This window comes from Xyrauchen texanus, chromosome 44, assembly GCF_025860055.1.
Source record: "Xyrauchen texanus isolate HMW12.3.18 chromosome 44, RBS_HiC_50CHRs, whole genome shotgun sequence".
Classification (NCBI taxonomy): Eukaryota; Metazoa; Chordata; class Actinopteri; order Cypriniformes; family Catostomidae; genus Xyrauchen; species Xyrauchen texanus.
The window spans coordinates 28,366,599-28,394,100 of NC_068319.1; the positions used below are offsets into that span (position 1 = coordinate 28,366,599).

At 40.5% G+C, this 27,502-nt stretch overlaps 1 protein-coding gene across 3 annotated transcripts in view; it reads right to left on the reverse strand.

Annotated features, from left to right (window-relative positions):
* The window catches only part of LOC127636527 (paralemmin-2), a 128,134-nt gene that overhangs the window by 78,372 nt on the left and 22,260 nt on the right, over positions 1–27,502 (reverse strand). For all 3 annotated transcript variants that reach the window (XM_052117078.1, XM_052117079.1, XM_052117084.1), the window contains exons 3-6: positions 22,140–22,270; positions 2,612–2,726; positions 1,909–1,930; positions 555–656 (exon numbers count right to left, since the gene is read on the reverse strand). In XM_052117078.1, the coding sequence (XP_051973038.1) occupies positions 555–656; positions 1,909–1,930; positions 2,612–2,726; positions 22,140–22,270 (370 nt within the window). The remainder of the gene's footprint in view (positions 1–554; positions 657–1,908; positions 1,931–2,611; positions 2,727–22,139; positions 22,271–27,502) is intronic.

Sequence of the window (27,502 nt, forward strand, 5' to 3'; positions counted from 1 at the left end):
TTTGATTGACCTTTTCCCTGCTGTTTGCGGCTTTGCAACCTTTTTTTGGGTTCCGATCCGCCATTTGAGAATCACTGCTCTAAGCCATCGATGTAAATGAATTAAGTACTAATGTTTACCTACATTTACCATTTGTAAGGATGGGTTCTGCAGCTTTTTTTATATATACATTTATTGTACATCTCCCTCCAGCTGATGGAACAAGACATGGACTTGAGATGCAATATGTCATGTTATAAATGTACAATGTGGAACACTTTTCACATCACTGGTCCATTTTAAGCGTGATTCTCTGATTCTCTGGTCATTAGCACATGCTCAATAAATGCAGGTGCTACAATTGTCCAAAGTCTTCCCAAGTTTATCTAAGACTTTGATATAGTTTTGAAACTAGTGATCAGTACACTACTGAATATAGATTGTGAAAATTGTCATCTTGTCCATGCACTCTCACAACTGTGTCCATCTGGAATCTACACTACCAAGCCAGCTTTTGGCCATGACCCAAACCTGTGACCACCCCAGCCACTCCCACTAGACAAACAAGCACCTACCAGATTTTCTTGGGTGTTGTTGATCCCCTGAAGCTGAGACAGAAGTTTGGGTGTTGAATTCTGGGAGGTCTGGGATCTGGGAGCAGTTGTAATTCACTGCATCTGTCCGGTGGAGAGCAGAAGAGAAACTAAAACTGGATTCCTTCGTTCCAAAGCCCACCGACTATACGATCTCCCCTTCCGATCTCCCTTACTAAACTGAGTTTCTCTCTCTCCCTGTCTCTCTCTCACACTTTTTTCCATGAAACAGCTAATTGCTTAGACAGCAAAAGCAGCACAAATGAATTAGAGCAAAACAATGGTGCGCTGGGTTAGTGGGATTCCCTGTGAATAGGTGGATCATGGTAAACAAAGTGCAGAGTCATTGCCGTATGTTTGGAGTTCAATAGTCTAGCTGAGGCAAGAGGGATATGGTCCAAGAGGCTAATGTGTAGCTAGGAGTGACCCCTCTGTTCGACAAAAGGATGTAGGTAGAGGGCATGTGTGTTTTGAGAGACTGTCTACTTGGATTGGGATAGATGGCCTTTTCATGCATTGATAATTAGAACATTTTCCAAATTATTATCAATATAGGGTGGCTCATTGCACAATTTTGTCTCTTCCTAGATATTTCTCAACACGGCTTTGATAAAGTGTGAGCTCAAAATTCTGTAGCACTACAGAGTGCAACTTGCATAGATTTCCATTAAATTTGACCCAAATCATAATCAAAGGACATAGATTATGAACTCTAGCCATCACTGGATGGTATATTGTGCATATGTATTTTTATATAGCATACACAATGTATATTTAGTTTGTTTTGTGGTTTGACAGCTTGAATGAATACTATTCAAGGCTACATACATTAAAACGGCATAATAAACTTGTACACCATAAAAATGTACATCAGTTTCATACACTAACCTCATTCTAGAAGAAGTACAAAAACCTTTGTAACTTTTGTGTGTATAGTAACTAGATCCATAACTTAGTTTGGACTGCCACCTGCCGCATCAAAGTGTCCTGGGTTTAATACCTGTGCCTTGTTCTACTTGCGACTGGCTTCAATAAATTAAATATCACCCCCTTGTGGTCTCCTATTGCTATTACGCCAGACTACATTAAACTGAAAGCCAAAACGTATCGAGAAAATAATTGATTAATAAACAAGATACATCGATATTGTATGACATCCCTTCTACCTGTTATAGCACCTTGGGAGGGGGATACCATGGTTAGATCATGAAGCAACACATAACGGCTTATAGAGATACCTATGAGTTTGGCCTTAATTGTGGTATTTTCAGATTGCTCTGGATCTTATGGGACAAAAGACATATAAAAGTATAATAGTTATACATGTTATCCATACCTCCATCTGGATTCTGAAGACTCTGTGGATAGAAAAAACCAAGAAGCTGTTAATGTTCATACAAGATGCTGATGGTGTTTAAATGTAACATATTTCTGCTGTATAAATGTGTCATGGGGGGGATTTCACTAAGAATGATTTGCACTGATAGGGTTGTTTATTTATATAAACTGTTTGCGTTGTTTTAGCACCCGATTCACTACATGCAAATTACAGAACGGTGCAAATGACCTATCTTTAGGTTAGTGCTAGGTTGTGGAGGATGCAGAAGCCTACCAGGTGTGCTTCATTGTGACTACAGCTTAATTCCACTACTGTTATCCAGACCTGAATCAGTTCTTTCAAATGCTGAAAATGTGCTCATCTAAACCGTCTTGCTATATGACCAGTTATAACATTTTCTCCATCATTTGATTAATTATTGTCATAATCGTATAATCATAATCCATGTGCTATAATGTTAATTGCACCAATCATATAGCTCTGATTGAAAAACCTTTGTAAATTAGGTGCAATCTAAAATAAACCAAATTTTCATAGAAAGGAGGTATGTTTGTGCAGAAATACCATTTGCAAAAGTGCCTCGACGGTTTAGTGAATTTGCCTATGAATGTTTCTTGTTGAGTTATTTCTCTGTTTCTCTGAATTACTACATTACTGTTCTGAACTTTGCATATGTTCTTCTAGAATGAAGATCACTCACCTTCTGTAGATCTTCAATAGATCTCTCTGTTTCCCGCAGTCTCTCTCGGAGAACCTGCTCTTTAGCTGAAATCTGGGATTCTTCGTTCTCCAAAAGACAGATTTCTGATTCTAATCTACAAAAACACAATAAATAATGTCATGAAACAAATTTACATAAAATGCTAAATATATTAATGAGAGATGCAGAGAAATATTCCACAACTGATTTTAAAGGGGAAAAAAATAAATGAGTGCATTAGCATAGTCAAGATTTACCTTTTAATTATAGATTTACCGAACTAGTGATTAAAGGACCTTTATTTGGCACATTAATATAGTTTAGTACAATATGGTACAACTTCATAATACCTACATGGTATAAAGTATTTGTAAAGAATTAGTTTATTGTTAATTAATTATTTATAAATTGTTGTTCTTACATTGTTGATATAGAGTATATACAAATATTATATTATTCATTTATATTTTCTATTGCAAATGAACGAAGATTTTTTGTATATGTTCATGTACAGTTTGATAATGTTTTTTCAAACTTAAGTAAACAACTTGTTAACCATACCTATACCAATGTATTTTATTTGATGCAAACCAATGGTAAAGGAGTGTTTATAAGAACATAAAGAACATATATATATATATATATATATATATATATATATATATATATAAATCTGTATTTAATAATAATTTTTTATATATACATTTACTTATGTAATGAATTGGACACACTGCATATGATTCCTTAATTAAAGTAATATTATGGGTTTAATCAAATTTAAGCTCAACCGACAGCATGTGTCATAATTACCATAAAAAATAAAAATTTGCTGGTCTTCCCTTTTCTTTAAAAAATGCAAAAATGTGGGTTACAGTAGAACACATACAGACTGTTTCAAACTTATAGCCACAAACAAAATGTGTGCTAACAAGATTTTAGTGTGATAAAATCACACACTAACCTTCGTTGCCATGACAATGTAAAGGTGTAAACCCAAATTCCCTAAAATGACCGTAAAAATTATGATTTAAACAATTCTACAGCTAAAAAAGCTTCACATTTCTTCTTTTAAACTCACCAAAACTTCACTTCCATTATCTAATTCATATACAAATATCCAGTTCATTACATATGAAATTAATATATAATTGCTTTATTAACTATGAATTTATTCCTTCTTAATGTTCTCAAACATTTCTTTTCCACGGGTTTGCATTAACTAAAATACATTCATTTGTTATGATTAAAAAGTTGTTTACTAAGGATGAAAAACCATAATCAAATTGTTTATATATGAACTTAATGAACAATAAAGTGTAATAACATAATATTTGTTTGTAGCCTATTAATAATATATATAATGAAATATCACACATGATGTGCTATGTATTTTGCTGTGTAGACTTGCCACCCATTGAGTAAAATGATTGCATGGAATTCTCAGTCATCCGCGTACACACAGTGTGGAAATGAATGATACATATCCATTTAGTGCCAATTAACCCATGCATATTCTGTTCCCAGTGGACTCCGTTCTCACTCATTCTGAATGCTGGCAGCCAATGAGGAAGCGGCTCTGCCTCCGCCCATGAGAACTTCCAGCTATTGTTTGGATCACTAAGGTTATGTGGTCTGCAATAACAAAAGACAAGGAGTCTTCCCACGATTCCTTTCTAACATTCCCTCTACATAAGGACACACACTTTCTATGTGTATAAAAGTAATAGATGGATTTCAGACATCTCACAGAAGAAAGAAAGTCATATGGGTTAGAAACATCATGCGGGATAGTAAATAATAACAGAATTCAGGTGAACTATTATTAAACAATTATTTTGTTTTTTTGTTCGCTGAGGAGTTGTCTCCACACACACACACACACACACACACACACACACACACACACACACACACACACACACACACACACACACACACACACACACACACACACACCAGCACACACCAGCCCTGTTTCCAGTCTCTATGTATGAGGTGGAGCCCAATAGAGAGAAAACACACCAGCAATACATCACAGCAGCTGAAATTGAGCAACAGAGAAAGTGATGTCACAGGTATCAGACAAGAATACATGCACACATGTACTACTGACAGTTCATGGCCGTCCCTAGAGACTGCTGTTTTAAAGGTGCACCACCAGTGAAACTTTTTCAAACACTTGATCCTGCACAAAGGGTGACTAATTTGAAGAAGCTCAAATATAATTGTTTTGATTCAACTTTCTTGGTTACTATGTAATTCTCATACCTCTATTTGTATTAATTCATTTTTTTAAATTTTTTATTTTTTTTATGGTGACCACTATCATTCTAAAATGTGAAAAATAGTCATAATAAAAATTATTAGTTGAAATTAGCTAAATCTTACAATTCTACATGTCCATTTAATTATGTTCCACACTTAATACTGAATTTCTGCAAGCAGGGGCGTAGGAACCATTATAACTGAGGGGGACATGTCCCCTTCATTTTTAGTAATAACTACATTTTAAAATGTAATCCAATTTTTTTAGCTGTTATGTTGAATTTAGATTAATGGTAATGGTGATATTTCTGGCATATCTAATTTAGAGAATAAAAGATCAGTCTAATGGTGCGTTCACATACAACGCGAAGAAAATGTTTGCCTTGCATTGCTCGCACGAGTTTGACCGCTGGATTATAAATGTGTGTTTAAACTCGCGATCGCGTGAGTAACACGAACACTTACTCCCCCTTCTCTTCCGGAAAAGGACAGCAGGAGGGGCTTCTACGACTTGGTTCATAGTAAAGTACAACCAATAGCTGGAATCAAGTAGACGTGCATATTTTCAGAACTTACCAGGTAGTCCAACTTCCTCGCTCACTTTCCTCCAAGCGATGTCTTTTTTCTTCCGGTCTCTGTACATGTATGAAGTTGTGTCATACAATTTCGGGTGCCCACACACACACCGCTACAACAATCTTTTAATAAATTTTTCCAGATTTCTTCTGCTACTACGTCAGTACGTCAGTGACATCCGGACAATCTCAATGCTGATAGCCTTTTCTCTTGAGTTAAAAAAACGTCATTTTGTGCGAATACGTGAATGAATCGATTTCGCGTGTTTGAGTTGAGCCATTCGCTCCATTCACATTTATTCACATCTTTGGATTGACTTTGTATGTAATCGCACTGCACGAAACGCTCACTTTGCATTGTATGTGAACGCACCACAAGTCAACAGTGTAGACAGAGAGGTGACACAAGCTTCTGAAATTGTAAAGGTAAGAAGACTACATTTTTCATATTTGAATTTTTCTGTGTGTGTGTGTGTGTGTGTTTTGATTCTTTGGTTCCGGCTGAGTGGAGCAATGTTTGTAAAGTTTGACAGCAGTCATTCAGTTATTTGATAATTATTTTGTTTAAAATTAACATTTTCATTCATACATGGTTTCTACATTTTAGTTCTAATTCTAAAAATTCTAAGTTCTATCATAAAAAATGCTGATATTTCTTAAAAGTTCAGCTGATATCACATATTCTTAAAAGCTAAAACATTCTTAACGAATCAAAAACTGTCATATTGTGAAAAGAGGCTGATGAGAGTTTAAATGCCCCCCCCCCAGTTTTAGATCATTCTTACGCCCCTGACTGCAAGCCTGATGAATTATAGTCATGACAGATAATTCTGTAAATATTGACAACAATACACCCAAGACTAAAATAAGAATATGACAGAAAGGGAATATGCCAGGAAACACTAGGGAGCAGCAGGATACATATGAGGATGCAGGCACGTGCACACATAGACATCATAGGGGGCCTGACCACCTGCCCTTTTTCTTCCTCGAGAAAAAGTGCCCCTGCCCGCCAAAATGTCTGTGCAGGTCCCTGTGAGGCTGGTTATCACAGAGAGTCAGAGACACAATTCTTCAAGGCCATCTAGTGGTAGATTCATGTCATTGCAAGAGTCAATTTCATCAAGGGCAATTATGTTCAGAATGAAATACTACCAGTAAAATGCAACATTGTTGTTAAAATACATTGCGTGCTTCCAGCAAGTGGCATCCAGTAATCTTGGAAATCTTGAAGTTGAAAACCCACAGTATTGCTTTGTGGATCACAGGATTGCATTTAGTGTGCTATGGTTGTATACTAATCATTTTAATTCATGTAGTATGTTACCTGGGTATTCTACAGGATATTTGCACATGGTGGATTCAGGCAGACTCATATATTCTTAATCAGAGTCTTTATTATCATTATCTTCATCATTATCATCAATAATTATATTTTTTGGGGGGTAAAACTTTACAGCAAGGTTCCATTTGTTAACATACTGTAAGTTAATGCAGTACAGTATCATTAACTAACAATTAATAATATATATTTTACAGCATTTATACATTTTTGTTAATGGTAGTTAATTAAAATACAATTGTTCAATGTTAGTTCATGTTAGTTCACAGTACATTAACTAATGTTAACAAATACAACTTTTGATTTAAATAATTTATTAGTATGTTAAAATAAACCTTAACCAAGATGAATAAATGCTGTATATTTATTGATCAAAAAATGGAACCTTATTGGTGGCATTACCGTTTTTTGCTTATCCACTTTAAGGTCATTTCTGCCAAAAATACTAAAGCAGTATATCCAACATCCAATAAAGAAATCATATGTTTGAGAGTTTATTTGTTTATGCAGAGGACTATTTTGTTTATTTATCTGTCACAAAACGTTCATAATATACTCTGTCTGGATGTGTTTATATATTTATGACAGATTTCTAACCCTGTATCACACTTGTGCTCAGAGCTCTCACAGAACAGACGCAGCTAGCGCGAAACAGTCACAAAGACTTTTATTTTGAAAACCAGAAACAGGAAATCCGTCATACAAAAGCAAACGAGACATTTCTGAGGTATATACACACAAGGTTTTCATTAATTTGAACACTGGGCCTTGTCACTATATATTTTCTGTAATACTGTACCTTCTTGTATTCCACTTCCATGTGCAACGAAAACAACATTGTTTACAGTTTAGTGTGAAAGGCCTGCTTTGAATCAAATTACTGTGCTGTGGATATCTCAGTTTATCCAATATTATGATGTTATTTTTTCAGTCAGTTGGAAATTTGATCAAACAGAACCTCTTTTATTATAGAAAGGTGCCCGCTACAGACTTTATTTGCTTGTCAAATCAGCTTGAACTTTTTGTTCTCCATTTTCCTTTTTCAAAATCAGTCAGAGGTCAAGACTCCATCTTCTGCTGTGTCTCTGGATGACCTCATGCAGGTCTCACGCCCACCCCTTACTTCCTGCATTGTTTCTCACACTGTCTGTGTGTGTCATTATCTTCTGTTGACTCTGAATAATGTGGACTAGTGAATGAACTACTGGTACTGCTGCCGTAATCATTAACTATATTTTTGTGACTCTTATGAAAAAATGTCCAGGTCAAAATACACTCCAAAACACCAAAGAGAAATTATAATTTCCATAAATAAAATTAAGACTTTTTTTTAAAGAATGTTTCAATATTTTGCATTGCATAATGTCCGTAATGCATCCAGATGTTTGAGTTTTTTAATTTGTTGGAATTCTCATTATTATCAATGTTGATTCTTTTGAGATTCTTATTTCTGTAATACAATAAAAACCCTGTAATCCAATGATTTATTATTTAAATCACCATAAATGTGTGAACGTTTTGACTTTACATTTCAAATAATATTTTTGTTCACATTACAGTAATGATAATGCATTATTATTACACTGGCAGCCAAATGTTGGAGTAATGTTCAGATTTTGCTCTTATGGAGAGAAATTGGTACTTTTATTCACCACAGTGGCATTCAACTGATCACAATATATTCAGGACATTAATAATGTGAAAAATTACTATTACAATTTGAAATAAGGCCTGCAACCCTGAGTCTTCTCTTTATTATTGTACATGAAACTGGTGTTTAGCAGGTAGAATTCAATGAAGCTGTCAGCTGAGGACATGTGAGGTGTCTATTTCTCAAACTAGAGGCTCTGATGTACTTATCCTCTTGTTTAGTTGTACATCTGACCTTTCACATCTCATTCTGTACTTGTTAGAGCCAGTTGTCATTTGTCTTTGAGGACTTTACTGTACACCTTTGTATGAAATCTTCAGTTTTTTGGCAATTTCAAGCATTTCGAGCCATCATTCCTCAAAACAATGATTGACTGATGAGTTTCTAGTGAAACCTGCCATTTTTTACCTAATATTGACCTTAAGACCTGCCAGTCTATTGCATACTGTGGCAACACAAAAACAAACACAAAAGACAATGTTAAGATTCATTTAATAAACCAAATAGCTTTCAGCTGTGTTTGATATAATGACAAGTGATTTTCTAGTACCAAATTAGCAATTTAGCATGATTACTCAAGGATAAGGTGTTAGAGTGATGGCTGCTGGAAATTGATCTGTCTAAATTTGATAAAAAATTACATTTTTCAAATAGTGATGATGCAGTTTTTACATCAGTAATGTCCTGACTATACTTTGTGATCAGTTGAATGCCACTTTGATGAATTAAATTACCAATTACCTTCCAAAACAGCAAAATCTGTACATTATTCCAAACATTTGGCAGCCAGTGTATTATTATTATTTATATACTATTATAGTTTATATCTTAACTTTCTAAAAGCAAAATATATATTAGATTTTTCTGTTGATTTCACGGTAAAATGAGAGCTGGACATGTTCTTGGTCACATCATGACCTCATGGCATTGGACCATGATGTTTAATCCCATAAGAATTGTTTGAGAGCCATCCTAAATGCTTAATGAAAGATTTTCCATGTTCACTATCCCCGTCAAAACAGTGGCAGACATGCAGTAGCAGAGTCACACGATAAGTTACGAGGTCGTAGAATAGTAATGGCTGGCAGTTGTATCAGCAACCCTGATGTAATGTTTATTTATGGCTATCTTTACACCAGTGCAAGAGGAGAGACTTTACACTCTCCTTTCACCATATTAGGAGGTCATCTCGCACAGTTGTATAAACAGTGTGTGTGCGTGTGTGTGTTGGGGAGGGAGCTTTACGAGTGAGTGAGTATCATGTCAATGCTACATTTTTCCTGGAGAGCCCAGAAGTTACAAGCTTACTTAGACTTAGTGGTTAGGATGTCTTCTGTAATGATACATTTTTAGGCGAGGTCTGCCCTCTGTGCTGTGCTGAGCATATAGTTAAAACCACCAGCGCTACAGTCAAAACCATGCACACAAATTTTCTTATTTATTTTTCAATAATTGAATGAAGCCTAATTTATACAATGAAAGAAGCCAAACTTGCCGATTGAAGCCTGCATTTATACTATGTGTGGCGTTCACCCCAAAAAATATTATCTTATCATTTACTCACCTACATGCCATCCCAGATGTGTATGACTTATTTCTTCTGCTGAACACAAATAAAGATTTTTAGAAGAATATTTCAGCTCTGTAGGTCCATACAATCCAAGTGAATGGTGGCCAGAACTTTGAAGGTCCAAAAATCACATACTGTATGTCAGCATAAAAGTAATCCATTTGACTCAAGTGGTTTAATCCATGTCTTTAGAAGTGATATGATAAGTGTGGGTGAGAAACATCAATATTTAAGTCCTTTTTTACTATACATTTTCCTACCTGACACAGTAGATGGCGATATACAACAAGAATGTGAATCACTAAAAACAAAAGAAGAATTTGAACGTGAAAGTGTAGATTTATAGTAAAAAAGGACTTAAATATTGACCTATTTGTCTCCCACACCTATCATATTGCTTCTGAATGTATAGATTTAACCACTGGAATCATGTAGATTACTTTTATGCTGCCTTTATGTGCTTTACATGCTTGAAAGTTCTGGTCACCATTCACTTGCATTGTATGGACACACATAGCTGAGGTATTCTTCTAAAAATCTTCATTTGTGTTCTGCAGAAGAAAGAAAATTGTAAACATCTGGGATGACATGAGGGTGAGTAAATTATGAGAGAATTGTCATTTTTTGGTGAACTAACCTTTCAACACTTTTATAGGAGGATGCGTTACCAACATAATTATGTGGGTAAAGTTTGCTTTGTAAACAGTACTTTAAGGATTATCATGTCTCATCCATTTCTGGTATCCTAGTGCATGCAGTATGATACCAAAGTTACTGCATTTTCAAGACATGGGTTAAAATATTTGATATCACTTACATAAACAAGGTAAGTAAGCTATTTTATCACACTTTCCTCATATTGACATGTGTAATGTTTAAGGCTTGTGGCTACACTTGTGAAATAGTGGGTATTTTGGCGTTTATCCCAGTGCAATGACTTGCCCCGTAGACTTCTATTGTAAGTGCAAAATTATCGAAATTATTGTCTGTGGTCGTGACAGCATGAAACAGATTCTGTCAATTGTGCTTACGTTGTTTTGAAGCTGAACACTTAATAACCATTAATCTCAAATGTTCCAGTCTTCTTTCTTCTTTATCAACACTGAAGTCTGTGCACCCATTTATTTTGGGGAATCTACACTGCAGGCACAGAAATAGCCACCAGCCACTCCCTCAGTCTCCATATGTCTGCCACAGAGACTATTCTATTCCTTCATTCCTCCCTCCGTCCTCACAGAAAGACTTCTGTGTGCGTCCCCACCCCCAAACCCAGGAAGTATCACCTGGCACCCACAAACAGGCCTCTGAGCAGCCACCTCGTCCATGTGCCTTAATTTACCTTTACAATGACAGATGAACGTTCACAGCCCAGGGATGTTCAAGTGACCATGACCTAATGCAACCTATATGAAGTGAGAGAGCCAAAGCCAAAGACTTCACAATGGATTACACAATGACTTTCCGTGCATTACTGAAGGGCAGATCAACAATCAACACAATGATGTCATATAGACGAGCATCATCCACGCCAACACTTCGATCACTATGTAACTGATTACATAATCACTTCTGGGTATCAAAGGTAACACATTTTTAACTTATGTAATATGAGTTTTCAAAATCAAAAAGTGTCAAACTTTTTCCAAACACTCCCACACAGTTTATTTGAGATATTCAACATCTGAATAACAACTGATTAGGTTGAAACCAGTTAACCCTCTTCACTGTAAAAACAGTGTAGGCAATGAAGGCAACAGTGTACATTGCTTTTGTTTGTAGTTGATTTAATTTATTATAAGTAAATGTCTACACTGAACCTAAAATGTCAGTAAAAGCTGCCATCATTGTAACAATTCCGTGTTTAGAACATATTACTTTAAGAAGATTTCTTAAGATGAGTCCATCACACAAATACTTTCGACATTTAATAGCATGGAGGAGATGCATTACAGATATCAACATTCGCACTAGAAAAAACATTAATTCTTTTTATAAAAAAATGGAGTAATTGCTTGTGGAAATAGTCATTGTTGATATCAAAATGGAATTTAAACTGGGAAAAAACATAATTTTTGATATCTGTAACCAGAGGTAGGCCAATATATCGGTGCCGTCAGTTGCTTTTTGGAACTATCGATGATCGGCAAAAATCTATACCGATAGTTGCGATTAGTTTTTTGTTTGTTTGTTTGTTTGTTTGTTTGATTGTTTGTTTTATTCCTCCGTGTTCCTCTGTGGCTGGCGCTGGGGGATTCTATAGCATAGCAGCAGTGAAATCTAGAGGTGAAATAAAAACAATGATGTGGGGATTATCTGTATCTTTATCTTTCATCATTGACAATATGCATCCATTTTTTAAATCCTCACTGCAATACATATTTCATTATTTTGATTAGATAAGCAAGTGTTCTAAATTAAAGGCATACATAGAAAAAATGTGACTACATGGAAACGTGCCTCATCAGCTCATACATCATGTCTCCAATGATATATCTTGTGAATAATATCTATAATATTATTCCTCGTATAACCTCATCTGGTGATGTATATATAGCGTATAAAGTGTATATAGTGTACTGTATATATCAAAGCATTTAGTTAGAGTTAAAACTTAATATTCTTCTTTAGCAATTAAATTCTGCCTTACAAAGACAGCAAAGTACTTGATTGTTTTCACAAGTCTCATCTGTTCACTTGATCATTGACATGTTTGTTTGTGGTGTGTTTGTCAGTGTAATGTCCCTGGACACATCACAAAGTTTCCGCCCTAGTCCAACCAGTGTTTAGAACTCACACTGAGCTGAATAAAGCCAGAAAAATACATCTTTATAAAATGAAAAGCATTCAAGATTTTAAATTAATCGCATGCGTTAACGCATTAATTTTGGCAGCTCTAATATATATATATATATATATATATATATATATATATATATATATATATATATATATATATATGTATATATATATATACATATATGTTTTCTGGAATACTCTATTCTGATTGGTCAAAGGCGCCATCTAGCGGTCTGATCGTTCTCTGTAACAACCGCACATTCATGTATCAGACCACTCATCCGGGTACCCAAAGCCATCTTTCCTGCTTCTTGGATTGCCTTGCAATGTCTATAAGTAAGCTAATAAAATATCTCAAATGAATGTTTTATATGCATTTATTTATTTATTTGGCAAGTAGTTATGTAATAAGATGCATAATGAGCAGTCAGATGTTCATTAGCTTCAGCATGTGGAGTCGTGTGGGCCGGGAATCATATTTCACAATTTCAACGCAAATCAATATTTTATGTCCATTTTATATTTATTTGGTTAGTAGCCGTGTAATAAGTGGCATAATGTAAAGTGAGCCAGTTGTTATCGAAAAATAAACGCCTTCCGGGTGATTCAACACTGTCCTGATCAGGATTTACTGTGCAATAAAAACTGGCTGACTGAACATGATCACTTACATATACAGTATATATATACATATACAGTGTAAGCTATAAGCTTAATTTGGTAAATACTTAATAATTTAGCATTGTTACAGAGCCGAGTCTGCATCATTTAAAAATAAGAGCCCCTGTATGTTTTGGGCTTGTTTAAGTCCCACAAAACTTGGTTATTATTGATATTTTGGTTGAACAATATCAATCTGGAAGAAAGAAAGAAATCTGATATTTATTTTTTTTACATTTTATAAATATTTAAAATCTGTCAACTGATTAAATGTTTAATGTTTCCACCACCTTAGTTATCGATATCGGTAAAAACCATCATCTGTCGACCTCTATCTTTAATTACACTTCAGTTTCACAATGATATGTTATGCATTACTATTTAAAACGTAATTACAGATATAATTAAATTCTTACAAGTTTACATTTTCAGTTCCACACATCAGCAATGTACTTCTTTTGATTTTTTTTAATCAACTATTGCATTGTTACTAGTGCAAATGTTCATTCCTGATATTAATAATCCACTAGCAAAACTAGCAAAAATGCTATGATGTCTACAAATTATTTTAATATGTTAAATTCATTATTTCAGATATCTGGAAATTGATTTCAGATATTAAATTGAAGAGATATTATAGATATATTAAAATGCTTTCTTATTAGTTACAATCACATTACAGATCTCTGAAATGTACAGGCTTTTACAATGTTAAATATTAAGTGCTTCATCTCATGTATTCTATGAGAAATTTGCATGTATTGGAGAGCAAAGTGCTTGTAGTTGGTTAATTCAACATTATTTAATTTTTTTTTTCACAGACAACAAGACAAGTTTCTTAAGAATATCAATCTCTCTGGGCTAGGCTTCTCTACATTCAGAAGCTTTGAGACATTCTCAACTTCAGTCTCATAACAGATTGTAAGAGAATGCAGAAGACCCTCAGGCCTCCGCTAATAAAACACAGTTACTATAACTAAAAACACATGCCAACACACAAAACTCCAATTAAGCCAACTAAGCTTCCAAAAGCACCAATTTTCACAATCAACAGCTTATTATTGTAGGAGTATTCGCTATTCTGCTGGCGATCTGGGCATCAGCCACGGAAACGTCAACCAAATGAATAGAAAATAATTTGAATTAATTGAACTGACGTGGAAAGTTATTTTATTAGTATGCATACTTGTGTGCATGAGCGTCTGTTTCTTGTTTATGCATATTTTCTTTTAACTTATTAAGTAAGAATTCCCAATGAGTTCCAGCTTTGGTTTGTGCATGGAATAATGCAAAAATACAGAGCCAACGAACCTGTTTTTAAAGGGTGTTGTAAGGCACAGCGCAAAGAAGTGTTTAGTTCTTTACGGTTGGCAGGCATGTAATATACTGTAGAATTACATTTATGTTTAGTCACAAGCGAGAACATTTTGACTATTTTACAATAGCTGAAAATGACACAACAAACTTAAAGTTGGAACTATCTGTTTTATAATATTAGTTTGACTATTTTGAGTCTTATATATTACATAACTTGTTTTTGCACTGAAGCCAGACTTAGCAATCATTTGTTATGAATAGTATATTCTGGTGTCCATCAAGTTCCAAATAAAATGAAAATATAATCCAATCAAATAAAGAACCATTCATTTGTAATAATAATAATAATTTACAAGGGATTACACAGTATTTTTGCAGAATTTCCAGCCAAAATAACCATATAACGTTTGGTTACGTATGTAACCTCCGTTCCCCGAGGGAGGGAACGACATGTTGTGTCGGAGAAGCGACACTAGGGGTCTCTCTTGAGCGCCGATATTCACCTCTGACCTATTGAAAAGGGCCAATGAGAGTTGGCAGTCAGTATTTGCATACCCGCCCCGCATACGGGTATTTAAGCGGGGCAAATACGGAAGTTTAGTCAGGATTTTTCTGAGGAGCCGGAAATGGTCCGGCCACAACAGTGGCTCGGTTCAGCGACATGGCGGAGGAAAGACACAACGTGTCGCTCCTCCCTCGGGGAATGGAGGTTACATACGTAACCAAACGTTCCCCTTCTGTCGCTCTCTCCACGCTGTGTCGGAGAAGTGACACTAGGGGACCTATTCCAATCTTGCCATGTGCTGAACCGTGTACGTGAACTGCCGATACAGAGGCGGGCAGGGATTCATCCAGTGCCACGCATCGTCTGTACCCGGCTGCACGTACCCTTCCCCAATGCCCCATACAAACATCGGGATCCTTCTAGTTACCCTGAGATGGGAACAAGGCGATGTTTGCCAACATGGGAATGGGCCAGCCTGGCTGGGCCTCTTTTGTCTCTATGTTTCTCGCATAGAGCAATCACGGCCGGGGCCCTTACACGCATATAGGGAAGGGGGTCTTACCCAGACCCTGCGGAGACCACACCTGCCCTTTTTCTTGGGGAGGAAAAGTGGTAGACACGTCACACAGCCGTCTTAGGGCTCGTGTGGAAAATATGGTGCGGTGGTAGATCCAGCCTCGAAAGGGGGGAGTTGCTACAGCACGGCGACCGGGGCAGCTGTAACTACCTAAGGGAGACACGGGGGTCCGCTCGTAAGGGGACAGAACCGTGGAAATACACACAGGGGGAGTCCGAGCAGGAGGCCTTACCTGTGGAGCACCTATACCAGTACAGGGTAGCCATCAGGGTACCCGCAGTGGCTTGGGTCGGCGAGTTCCTCCGCTGAACCGCGGACCCGGAGGGCTGGGGAGGAATTGACCAGGGTCCCAACTCTGAGTGGGGCGCCCTGGGAAAAAAGGCGCACTAATTAACCTTGACGTCAGGAAAAGGGCTGAGCATAGCGATCCACCCGGCCGGTCGGTTCACGTGTTACCGAAGTTCTACGGGCTCGGACCTGACAAAACACGAGACGCTAACCGACTCAACGCGGAGGTTGTAAAACCTCGCGAAGGTGTTGGGTGTTGCCCAACCCGCGGCTCTACAGATGTCTGCTAGGGAGGTGCCCTTGGCCAGTGCCCACGAGGGCGCTAACACCCCTTGTTGAGTGAGCTCGGACCCGCAAGGGTAGGGGCACGGCCTGGGTGTGATAAGCCAGTGTGATGGCGTCGACAACCCAGTGGGCGAGCCTCTGTTTGGAGACGGCATTCCCTTTCTGCATCCCCCAAAGCAGACAAAGAGCTGCTCAGAGCGTCTGGTGCTCTGTGTGCGGTCCAGGTAAATGCGCAGGGCGCGCACTGGTCATAGCAACGAAAGGGCTGGGTCTGCCTCCTCCCGGGGCAGCGCTTGCAGGTTCACTATCTGATCTCGGAATGGTGTGGTAGGAACCTTGGTGTCGCTGACAGAGAACGCTTGCAGGTCCCCGACCCTCTTGATAGAGGCAAGCGCGATCAGCAGGGCCGTCTTAAGAGAGAGGGCCCTGAGTCCAATTGATTCAAGCGGCTCGAAGGGGGGGTCTCTGGAGTCCTGCCAAGACTACCGAGAGATCCCAGGAGGGAACTAGGCCTGGCCGGGAGGGATTCAACCTCCAGGCGCCTCTCAGGAACCTGAGGATCAGGTCATGCTTACCCAAAGACTTGCCGTCTACAGGATCGTGGTGGGCGGCAATGGCGGCAACATACACCTTGAGGGTGGACGGGGACAGCCTCCTGTCCAGCCTCTCCTGTAGGAACAGGAGCACTGACCTAATCGCGCATCTCTGCGGGTCTTCAGTTCAGGAAGAACACCAATCTGCGAACAAAGCGCCACTTTAGGGCGTAAAGGTGCCTGGTAGAGGGGCTCTGGCTTGGTTAATTGTATTCACAACGGTCACCGGTAAGCCGGCTAGCTCTTCCGCGATCCCGTCCAGGGACCAGGCGTGGAGGTTCCAGAGGTCTGGGCCGGGTGCCAGAGCGTGCCCCGTCCCTGAGAGAGGAGGTCCTTTCTCAGGGGAATTTGCCAGGGAGGAGCTGTCGCGAGAAGTCTGAGTTCCGAGAACCAAGTCCGAGTGGGCCAGTAGGGGGCCACTAATGTGACTCGCTCCTCGTCCTCCCTGACCTTGCACAGCACCGGTACAAGAAGGCTCACTGGGGGAAATGCGTACTTGCGCAGCCCCGAGGGCCAGCTGTGTGCCAGCTGCCTGTCCCAAGGGGAGCCTCTGTTAGGGCGTACCAGAGCAGGCAGTGGGAGGTTTCCTGGGAGGCAAACAGGTCTACCTGGGCCTTGCCAAACCGTTCCCAAATCAGCTGGACTGCCTGGGGGTGAAGCCTCCACTCCCCGCCGGGCAGGCGTTGTCGTGATAGCGCGTCCGCTACGACGTTGAGCTTGCCGGGGATGTGAGTGGCACCTGAGTCGCTGCTGGCTCCATAGGAGGAGACGGCGGGCGAGTTGTGACATGTGGCGGGAGCGTACGCCGCCTTGGCGATTTATGTACGCCACCACCGTGGTGCTGTCCGATCTCACGAGGACGTGTTTGTCCCGAACTAACGGGAGGAACTTCCTGAGGGCGAGAAGGACGGTCAGCAACTCCAGGCAGTTGATGTGCCAACGCAGCGGGGCCCCTTTCCAACGGCCCGCTGCACACGGCACCCCACCCGGACCGGGAGGCATCGGTTGTGACCAGAATGCGTCGGGACACCTGCTGCAGGGGCACTCCTGCCCGTAAAAAGCAGAGGTCTGTCCAGGGTCGGAGTGTTTTGAGGCAGGTGGGGGTGATCCTTACCCGATGCGTGCCGTGGTGCCATGCTTGTCTCGGGACTCGAGTCTGGAGCCAGTGCTGGAGTGGTCTCATATGCATCAACCCCAGTGGTGCGACCACCGCGGAGGACGCCATATGCCCCAGGAGCCTCTGGAAAAGTTTTAGAGGGCTCGCTCGTGAGACGTGCTGTCATTGAGACTGAGTCTAACTCCAACCCTAGAAAAGAGATGCTCTGAACCGGAATGAGCTTGCTCTTTTCCCAGTTGACCTGAAGCCCGAAGCGGCTGAGGTGCCGGAGCACCTGGTCTCTGTGTGTGCATAGTAACTCTCGAGAGTGTGCTCGGATAAGCCAGTCGTCGAGGTAGATGAGAATGCGGATGCCGGCTACTCGTAGCGGGGCAAGAGCCGCCTCTGCGACCTTCGTGAAGACGCGAGGGGACAGAGACAGGCCGAAGGGGAGGACTTTGTACTGAAACGCCTGGCCGTCGAACGCGAACCGTAAGAAGGGTCGGTGTCGTGGCAGAATTGAGACGTGGAAGTACGCGTCCTTCAGGTCTACCGCTGCGAACCAATCTAGATGCTGAACGCCAGCCAGAATATTTCTCTGCGTGAGCATTTTGAACGTGAGTTTTAACAAGGCCCGATTGAAAACTCGCAGGTCCAGGATTGTCGTAAGCCGCCGCCTTTCTTGGGTACAATGAAGTAAGGGCTGTAGAAACCCTTCCTCATTTCGGTTGGAGGGACGGGCTCTACCGCGCCCTTGGCTAAGATGGTCACGATTTCCGTGCGCAGGGAACTGGCATGCTCGCCGTGTACTGCGGAAAAGCGGACGCTCCTGAAGGGGGCGGAGCCGGGCAAACTGAATTGCGTAACCGAAGTCGAATGGTCCGGTGCAGCCAGCGTGATGCGTTGGGAAGCGAAAACCACGCTTCCCAGCTCTGCGCTAGGGGCACCAAAGGGACGAGTATTTTGGACGTACCGGCGGGCCTCGCAGCGGGCGGAACAGGTAATGCAGCGTCGGGCGGCTTCGTTGCGGCCTGAGGCTGGGGTGCTGAGAATAGACTCAAAGCACTTACCTTGCTCCGCGCACCCGGCAGGGGCGGGTTCGTGACTGAGGAGGAGGTCTGCTGGTGTCCTCTGGACTCGCTCTGAACCGGACGGCCGGGGGCAGTCGTAGGCAGGCGGAAGGCGGGATCGCCGCGTCCGGTGTACCGGGACTGTCGTAATCTGAAAGCAGATTGCCGTGAGAACGGCATTTGCGGGCCAGGTGACCCAGAGGCAAAGGAAATAGCTCTTTTATTGAGAATGTGGGTACCAAATGTGGGTATGGGTGTGGCAAATGAAAAAACAAAGGATTCTCCTCCCGGCCCTCCACCGGGGGACGGAGCGGTCTTACCACCTCCGGAGCTAACGTCTTGGGCTCTGGGTCGGCTGTCTCAGGAATGCTTGGGAGCCTTCCGGGTCCTAGAGGGGGTTCGTGAGACAGGGGGCGTGCACCGCCTGCGGGGTGCTCGATGCTGGGGCTGAGAGCTGGGCCCGGGTTGAGGCGGAGCAGGAGCTGGTTTCTTCACAGCTCACAGCTTCTTCACCGCGGAAAACTGTTGGGCGAAGTCCTCGATGGTGTCGCCGAAAAGGCCAATCTGGGAGACAGGTGCGTCCAGGAAGCGGTTCTTGTCGGCCTCACGCATCTCGACCAGATTGAGCCAAAGATGGCGTTCCTGGACCACTAGGGTGGCCATCGTCTGTCCGAGTGCCTGCGCTGTGGCCTTCGTCGCTCTCAGGGCGAGGTCGGTCGCTGAGCGCAGTTCCTGCAGCACATCAGGATCAGGTCCACCCCCGTGCATGCTTCTGAGAGCTTTTGCCTGGTGGACTTGCTGGAGGGCCATCGCATGCAGGGCGGAGGCAGCGCGTCCAGCCACACTGTAGGCTCTCGCGTTGAGCGAGGATGTTGTCCTACAGGGCTTGGAAGGGAGTATGGGGCGACCGCGCCAGGAGGTAGGGCTACCGGGCCATAGATGGTGTGCAACTGCCCTATCGACCTGGGGAATCGCCTCGTATCCGTGGCGCTCTCCGCCGTCGAGGGTGGAGAGAGTGGAGCGGGTGGCACCTAGACGAGCGGAGAGCGGGGCTCTCCACGTAGACGTCAGCTCATCATGCACCTCCGGGAAAAACGGGACCGGGGGATGCGAGGCCGCGAACGGTGCGCTGCCCCCAGGAACCAGTCACCCAACCGTGAAGGCTGTGGGGAGGACGGAGGGTTCCAATCCAACCCCACGCTCACGGCGGCCCGGGAAAGCATGTCGGACATCTGAGCGTCGGCCTCAGCCTGGGCCTGCTGGCCCGAAAGCGGCAATCCAGGGGAGTCCTCGGCATCAGACACCACACTCTCCGATGCAGCGGCGAGCTCATCTGCTTCGGACTCGGGAGGATAGACGGCCAGGCCGTGAGGCAAGCCGCTATCGCCGCAAGCTTGGATGGGGACCAGCGAGCGTGTCGGGGAATGGGAGGTTCGCGGGGGGCTACCCGGCGAAACCGCACCCGCTGCCGCCCCCAAATCGCCCCCAGCGCCAACCGCATTGTCCTCAATCCCGTGGGAAGAAGGAGCAATGCGGGGTGCCTATTGAAAGCAAGCCGTGACCGCAACGTGGTCATGGTCATGTTCTCGCAGTGAGAACATGAACCATCCACAAACGCCGCCTCGGTGTGATCGCGGCCCAAACACACGAGACAGCGCCTGTGGCCATCTGAAGCAGAGAGACTTCTACCGCATCCAGGAACGACACAGGGGCGGAAAGGCATCTTGAAAAAGACGCCTTAAAAGGACGTTCAACACCGCTGTGTTTTCTTTTTTTAGAGAAATTTGCTCTTTTAAAGGAAATCACTCTTTTAATACACAGTGTGTGTGTGTGTGTGTCTGCGCTGTCGAAGCGCTCAGGGGCAACAATGCATGCCGTGCAAAGTACAGAGAAAGCCGCTGTTGTGCGCCGTCAAATCCAACAGCAAGCAGATCGTCAGAGATACAGGAACGTTCAGGGTGTGTATTCTCGCTGCAGACTGCAAACAGACCATCGGCTCCGAAGAAATTTTCTGACTAAACTTCCGTATTTGCCCCACTTAAATACCCGTATGCGGGGGCGGGGTATGCAAATACTGACTGCCAACTCTCATTGGCCCTTTTCAATAGGTCAGAGGTGAATATCGGCGCTCAAGAGAGACCCCTAGTGTCGCTTCTCCGACACAACGTGGAGAGAGCGACAGAAGGGGAACCATATATACCATTATCATTATTTATAATTACATATATACAGGTCATGCTGCCAAAACCTATTATTAACTGTGATGTTCGACAAATGTTTTAGCTGGTTTTCTAGCATATTAAGCAGTTGTAATGCTGTGGGGTTACCTTTCCAAAATATCAGACACTATTTTTGAATATTAATATCTGTTATTTAGTTCTCCCAGAGCAATCAACAGAAAATCAAACCAGCTACACAATGCATTCCATATGAGGAACCCAACAATGGCGTCTGCGGAAGGTCAAATACATCTACCAGATGAGCTTGAAGGAAGTAGCTTTGAAGTTCTCATAATTAAAAGCAAAGCTGAGCAGAAAAACAGATCCCATTGAAGACTCAAGAAAATGATTCCAGTGTTTGGGATAGGAGTTGCCTAATGGATGCTGTTGCAGGAAGTACACACATAACCCCCAAAAGGGGCTTCTTTCGAAATATGCCTTCAAAGATCTCAAGTGAAAAGTGTTCAGTAAATATTCACCATCCTGACAAGACTAGCTAAGATCAGATGGATCAGCTTGACTTTCCATGCTGGTCCAGGCTGGTTTATGCCAGACTTCACTTGCTTCACTAGTTAAACTAGTGAAGCGAGTGAAGAATGGGAACCAGCGTCCAAACCCCAACATTTATGCTGGTGACTAGCTATGCTAGTCTTTTCAGTAGGGGAATCTTTGAAAATAATTTTTTTAGTAGAAAACTGAACACATTATCTTCAGATTACCTCTGAATGCAATCTTCCAGTTTTTTTACTTGAAGTTCATCTTGCTCAACTTGTTTCCTGCGGCATTCTTCTTCCTCTTGTGGTCCGGCTGGTGTCCCCTGTAGAAGCCATCTCTCCCTCATAGATTTAGACTGTAAGAAAGCCAACACATGTTTCACAGTCATACTAGGTTGATCTAGTTCCTGGAGGCTATGTTCACACAGTCAGTGTTTGGGACTGACAAACATATTTATTAACTGGTGACTTTTGAATTGTCCTGTACTACAGTAAACTCTTCAGAAAAGTAAATATAAAAGATGGAAACTTTCATAACACAGGAAAATCTAATCACAGTTAACACAAAGAAAAGGTTATAGCATTTGGGTCACGCAACATCATGACAAACAGTAATTCTAGAAAAAGATTGCAAAATTATAACATTTGCGATTAATTGGCTCGTACAAAAATCACAAAACTTTTCTCCAAGAGAAATAGAAATAAACCAAAAATTATTTTATCATGATTTTTACAAAGTTTAACCCCTAATAAAGTGTTGGATTGATTTGTGGCTAAACTTTGACGCCTGTATTTATAGAAAAAAAATGTGCCTTAGATTAAAGTGACTCATAAAAGACATTTTTATTTTCAATGATTGATAGAGATTTGATAACGATTTAAAATTCTGTCTGTTGATTGGTTGGTTTGTATGGGAATAAAAATTGTACCTTCCCTTACAATCGAGAGTTCATGGCAAATTTGCAGCAAATTGTTGCCAAAGTTCACCATCACCAGTGAAGAGCTTAAAACTTCTGGCAAACATTTGCGGCGAATCCCAAGCTCATTTACATGTGAAAAAAATGTGTGGGAATTTTGCGGCTAGTTTGAAAGAACACTATATTTTTTTAAAGGTTTTCATATGAGCCAAGTTGTAAAATATTACTTTTATAGTAAATACGAGTTTCCCACTCTGAAGTTGCACATGAATGACCCTTCAAGTCGTAATTATGACTGGGAAACTCTCAGATCATTTTGATACCCGAGTTTCTAAATTGGGAGGAGATGTAAACTTTCAACTTGGCGGAGGAGAATGCGATTTATGTAGGGAATGGTGGTTTTATTTATTCATTTTTCTAAATACAGCTAAATGTTAGCACTTACCGTTTCGTTCATATAAATTTACGTATTATCAGCAACCATTTGATGCATATTGTAAAAAATAGCATGTGTTTGCTCAAAATACGATAAACGTCAGCAAGCTAATGGAGTAATATGTATTATGGTTTAAAAAAAAAAGTTCCTCAACAAATATGCATGAACAAACATGGGTTCATCCATGTTTCCTGGTCTTTCTGAAAACAAATCATTTGAACACGACATTCTCACTTCAGAAGTGGGAAGTAGGATAATTCCAACAGCACATTAAAGGTGACCTATTATGCCTCTTTTTACAAGATGTAACATAAGTCTCAGGTGTCCCCAGAATGTGTCTGTGAAGTTTCAGCTCAAAATGCACCGCGGTTCATTTATTACACCATATTATAAATGCCTCTTTTTGGGTGGAATAAAAAATAAGCTGATTTCGTGTGTGTCTCTTTAAATGCAAATGAGCTGCTGCTCCCCGCCACCTTTCCGGAAGAGGGCTGTGCCTTAACAGCTCGTGCTTCGGTTACTACAGCAACAACAAATCAGAACCGACAGCGTAAATACCGGAGTTCAGGCAGGGCAGGACTGGAAAGAGAAATCGGCCTGGGATTTTACATAGAAACTGGCCCAAAAGTTGAGCGGGGTATTCGCTGTCCTTTTCTGCATATCACGGCACAGTTTTCTATAACATGGCAGCTCATTTTAGCTTATCGCGGCCGACCAACCAGCCCGCTCGGTTCTCACGATGGCCAGTCAGCCCCTGATTGACCCCAAAGCGTGTCGGCCCACTGGGAAAATGCCCGGTATGCCAGATTACCAGTCCAGCTTGTCCACTGCGTCTTCAGTGGCTCTGATGCCATGAAGACTCTTATGCTCACTTTTACAGTCAACAACAGAACACTTATGATGCTTATGAAGCTGACACATTATTCTTCTCACTGTAGCTGCTCCAGTGCGGAAAAAAATGGCGGACTGTGTGTAGATCACTCGGGACGATATATGATAATAGGGTGGAGTCCACCACCAGTCGCGGGTGAGGCCTGCTTTAATGTGATGTCACTTTAGAGCAGAAATGAAAACTGTTCATTTTGACACAATGTTTTTGATTAATAGAAATATAAGAAAGAGGAGTGGGTGGACTTTTAACATTGTAGGGTGGTTGTGTACACACATTTATGTACAAACACCATGTAAATGTGAATTTTGCATAATAGGTCCCCTTTAAGGCATCTTAATTTACGGTTTTGCCATCTCGTACAAAATATTACGAGTTGTCATGAAATTTTAGGTCAATTAACATGCCACCCTAACCCTAAAGTAACCTAACCCTAACTTTGTTTATTAACAGAACTGTTTGAACATAACTGTATTTAACACTTTAAACAGAACTGACAATGAATGTAGCCTAAACATACCAGCTGAATGTAAAACAGGATTTCAGTTTATACTTTGGTCGGCATATTAGGATGTGGACTGTGGCTTGCTACAAAAAATCCTGGGTAGGACTTCTTTGTTTCACATTTAAGTTCTTAATCTAAACATCATGTTTTACCACATTCATATGTAAACTTGCTAGAATATATTTATAGCATGTCCAAAATGAGCAGCTGTTAAGGAAGTAATTCCGGGCAGCTGTGGTTGAAATGACAACTGACTATGTGAGCTATGAGCTCCCTCAAGACCCCTTACGCCCAGTAATCACCTTAGTAAGGGTCAGCCACAGGAACTCACTGACGCTCCTGACTGTTTCAAAAGCTGCTGAAGGTATGCAGCAGAAAACATTGTCTTACATTACAACACTACCCACATGCTTGACTTCAACTATTTATATTTAAAGCAGTTCCTTAAAAATGTGTTTAAAGGCTCTGATTCACTAACAGCAAAGCTCTTCCTCTTTCTTCAGTCTAAGCTAGAAACAAGTTCAAAACATGTATACAGCATGCGACCATTTGGACACCGCCCAGCGCCACACTTTTAGAGGAGCATTTAAAAATTAAACGTATGCTGTCCTATACACATGGTTGGGAGTAAAGGAATACATGTAACAGGAATACGTATTTAAAATACAAAATATAAGTAACTGTATTCCACTACAATACAGTTACAATTTAAATAATTGTTAATTAGAATACAGTTACATTCAAAAAGTATTTTGATTACTGAAGAGATTATTTTGCATTGTCATTTGTTTCATTTAATATTTAGTCCTCACAGATGGAAAACATTTATACATATAAATGATGTGGTCTAAATTGCATTTGAACAGCAGTGAAACACTTATGATATGTTACATTCATACGAGCAGACAGAGAAGTACATTTGAAGTAAGTTTGGAGCAGAAGAAATATAAATAATCATTGTGTAAATTGTCAGCTTTACGCTAAGCTAAAATGCTATTTCTAGCCATTTTACATGCACATGTTACCAGACACGGCCACATTTGTTTTATCAAGAATATTAATGTTGGATCATAATTTCTTTTTTCTAGTAAGATCTTTGATATTAGGGCAAAACTTTTATTCTTGATAAATTTTTTTTATTGTTTTCCTGTAAAATATCTACAAATCCTTTAAACAAGGTAAATTAGATTTATCTTGTTTTAGAAACAACACTGCATAAGATATTTAGGTTTTTCAGAGAATGTATTTTTAACATGTGTATTTTGAGTTTTTATAGTCAAAACAAAAAAAATCTACCAGTGCTGAAAAAGTAATCCAAAGTATTTTGAATATGCTACTGACCGTGAGTAATCTAATGGAATACATTACAAATGTCATTTTACACCATGCAAGGACATTTGTGGTACGACTTTTCTCCACACAGTTTAAGATAAAATTATATATAGAGAGAGAGAGATAAGGAGTAGAAATAGAAGTAAAAAAACACAATTAAAAACAAAATGTACAATTTACAACACAATAAAATACACAATAAAATAGGAGAAAGAAGACATATACTGTATGTACAACAAATATGCAGTAAATAATGTGTAATTTGTCATGTTTACATTCTGCATTCCTGGTGCTAATGCTAATGCTAATACGCTTTGTGTGCCATAATATGCACCAGCTGACCAGTTGTTATAGTTCATGGTGACTTTTGAAAGAACAGTAAGATCATGAGAAGAAATCTTTTATACTTGTTTTTTAAAGAAACCCATCAGCACCACTGCAAAGATGGGTGAACAAATTGAAACAAACAAAAACACCTTTTTGGCTAGATTTTGTTAGAAATGAAATCACACCCGTTCTTAGGTTTTGCTAGAAGTACATTGGCACCTTAATGCTAAAGTAAAATTTACACACACCATATATACTCTTCTTATATCTTGTTTTTGGACAGCATAAAAAAGGGTTAATTACAGTAATACATTTTATATAGCTTCAATAAGTTGCTAATATTTTATGCTACTATTAAAGACCCCATCTTTCCTGTGTTGACATTTTTCCCATTGAATCAGGAAGTTAGGGTCAGGCATATCAAAGGGCATGTCCCTTAGGGCATCACCAGTAGCTTGCATTTTATGTCACAGCCATGAAAAAAGATTTGCTACTTGCTATTATTGGTTTGTTTTCCCAGAAGAGAAAGACTATAAACTGTGTATCTGCTAAAAGTGAATTTTGTCATCTTCAAGGAGCACAATAGCACAGTTGGCCTCAGGACCAATTTTTTATATTGGACATTATAAATTTAGCCTAGGACACATTTGATTTTATCTTGCAAAGTTCTGTTCGTGGCTTTCAAGTATAGTATATATCATGTCATATATGGCCTCATATAAGTATGTCATATATCAAGTGGCATTCTTTTTGTTGTTTTTGTTGATGTCAACAAAAGTTTCAGTGAGATATTTCTCCCCCGTTTGAAAGTTGATGAGCCTATTTATTTACGGTATATTAGACTTTTAGATATAGAACATACTATATATTACACATCTTTGTCCACAATTTGTCTATAAGTCTTGGAAGTCCACACTTTAAAGCCCTTAAAAGCATGTACTTCCCCTTATATTTATGGTGAAATTCCATTTAAACACAGGTTAGACCATAGGTGGCTCCTCATTACCGTGTCAAAGAAAGCTAGGTTGGCGCGTGCGCATTATAGAGATACAGTATGATAGAGCAGAGAAGATCATTGGCAAAACTAGGCTTTAGTTGCACCGCACAAATGCTCATTTCAGATTAAAAACAGGTTTAGCGTGTATAAAGCTGGAATTTTTACCTGGGTGACCTGGGTTTTTC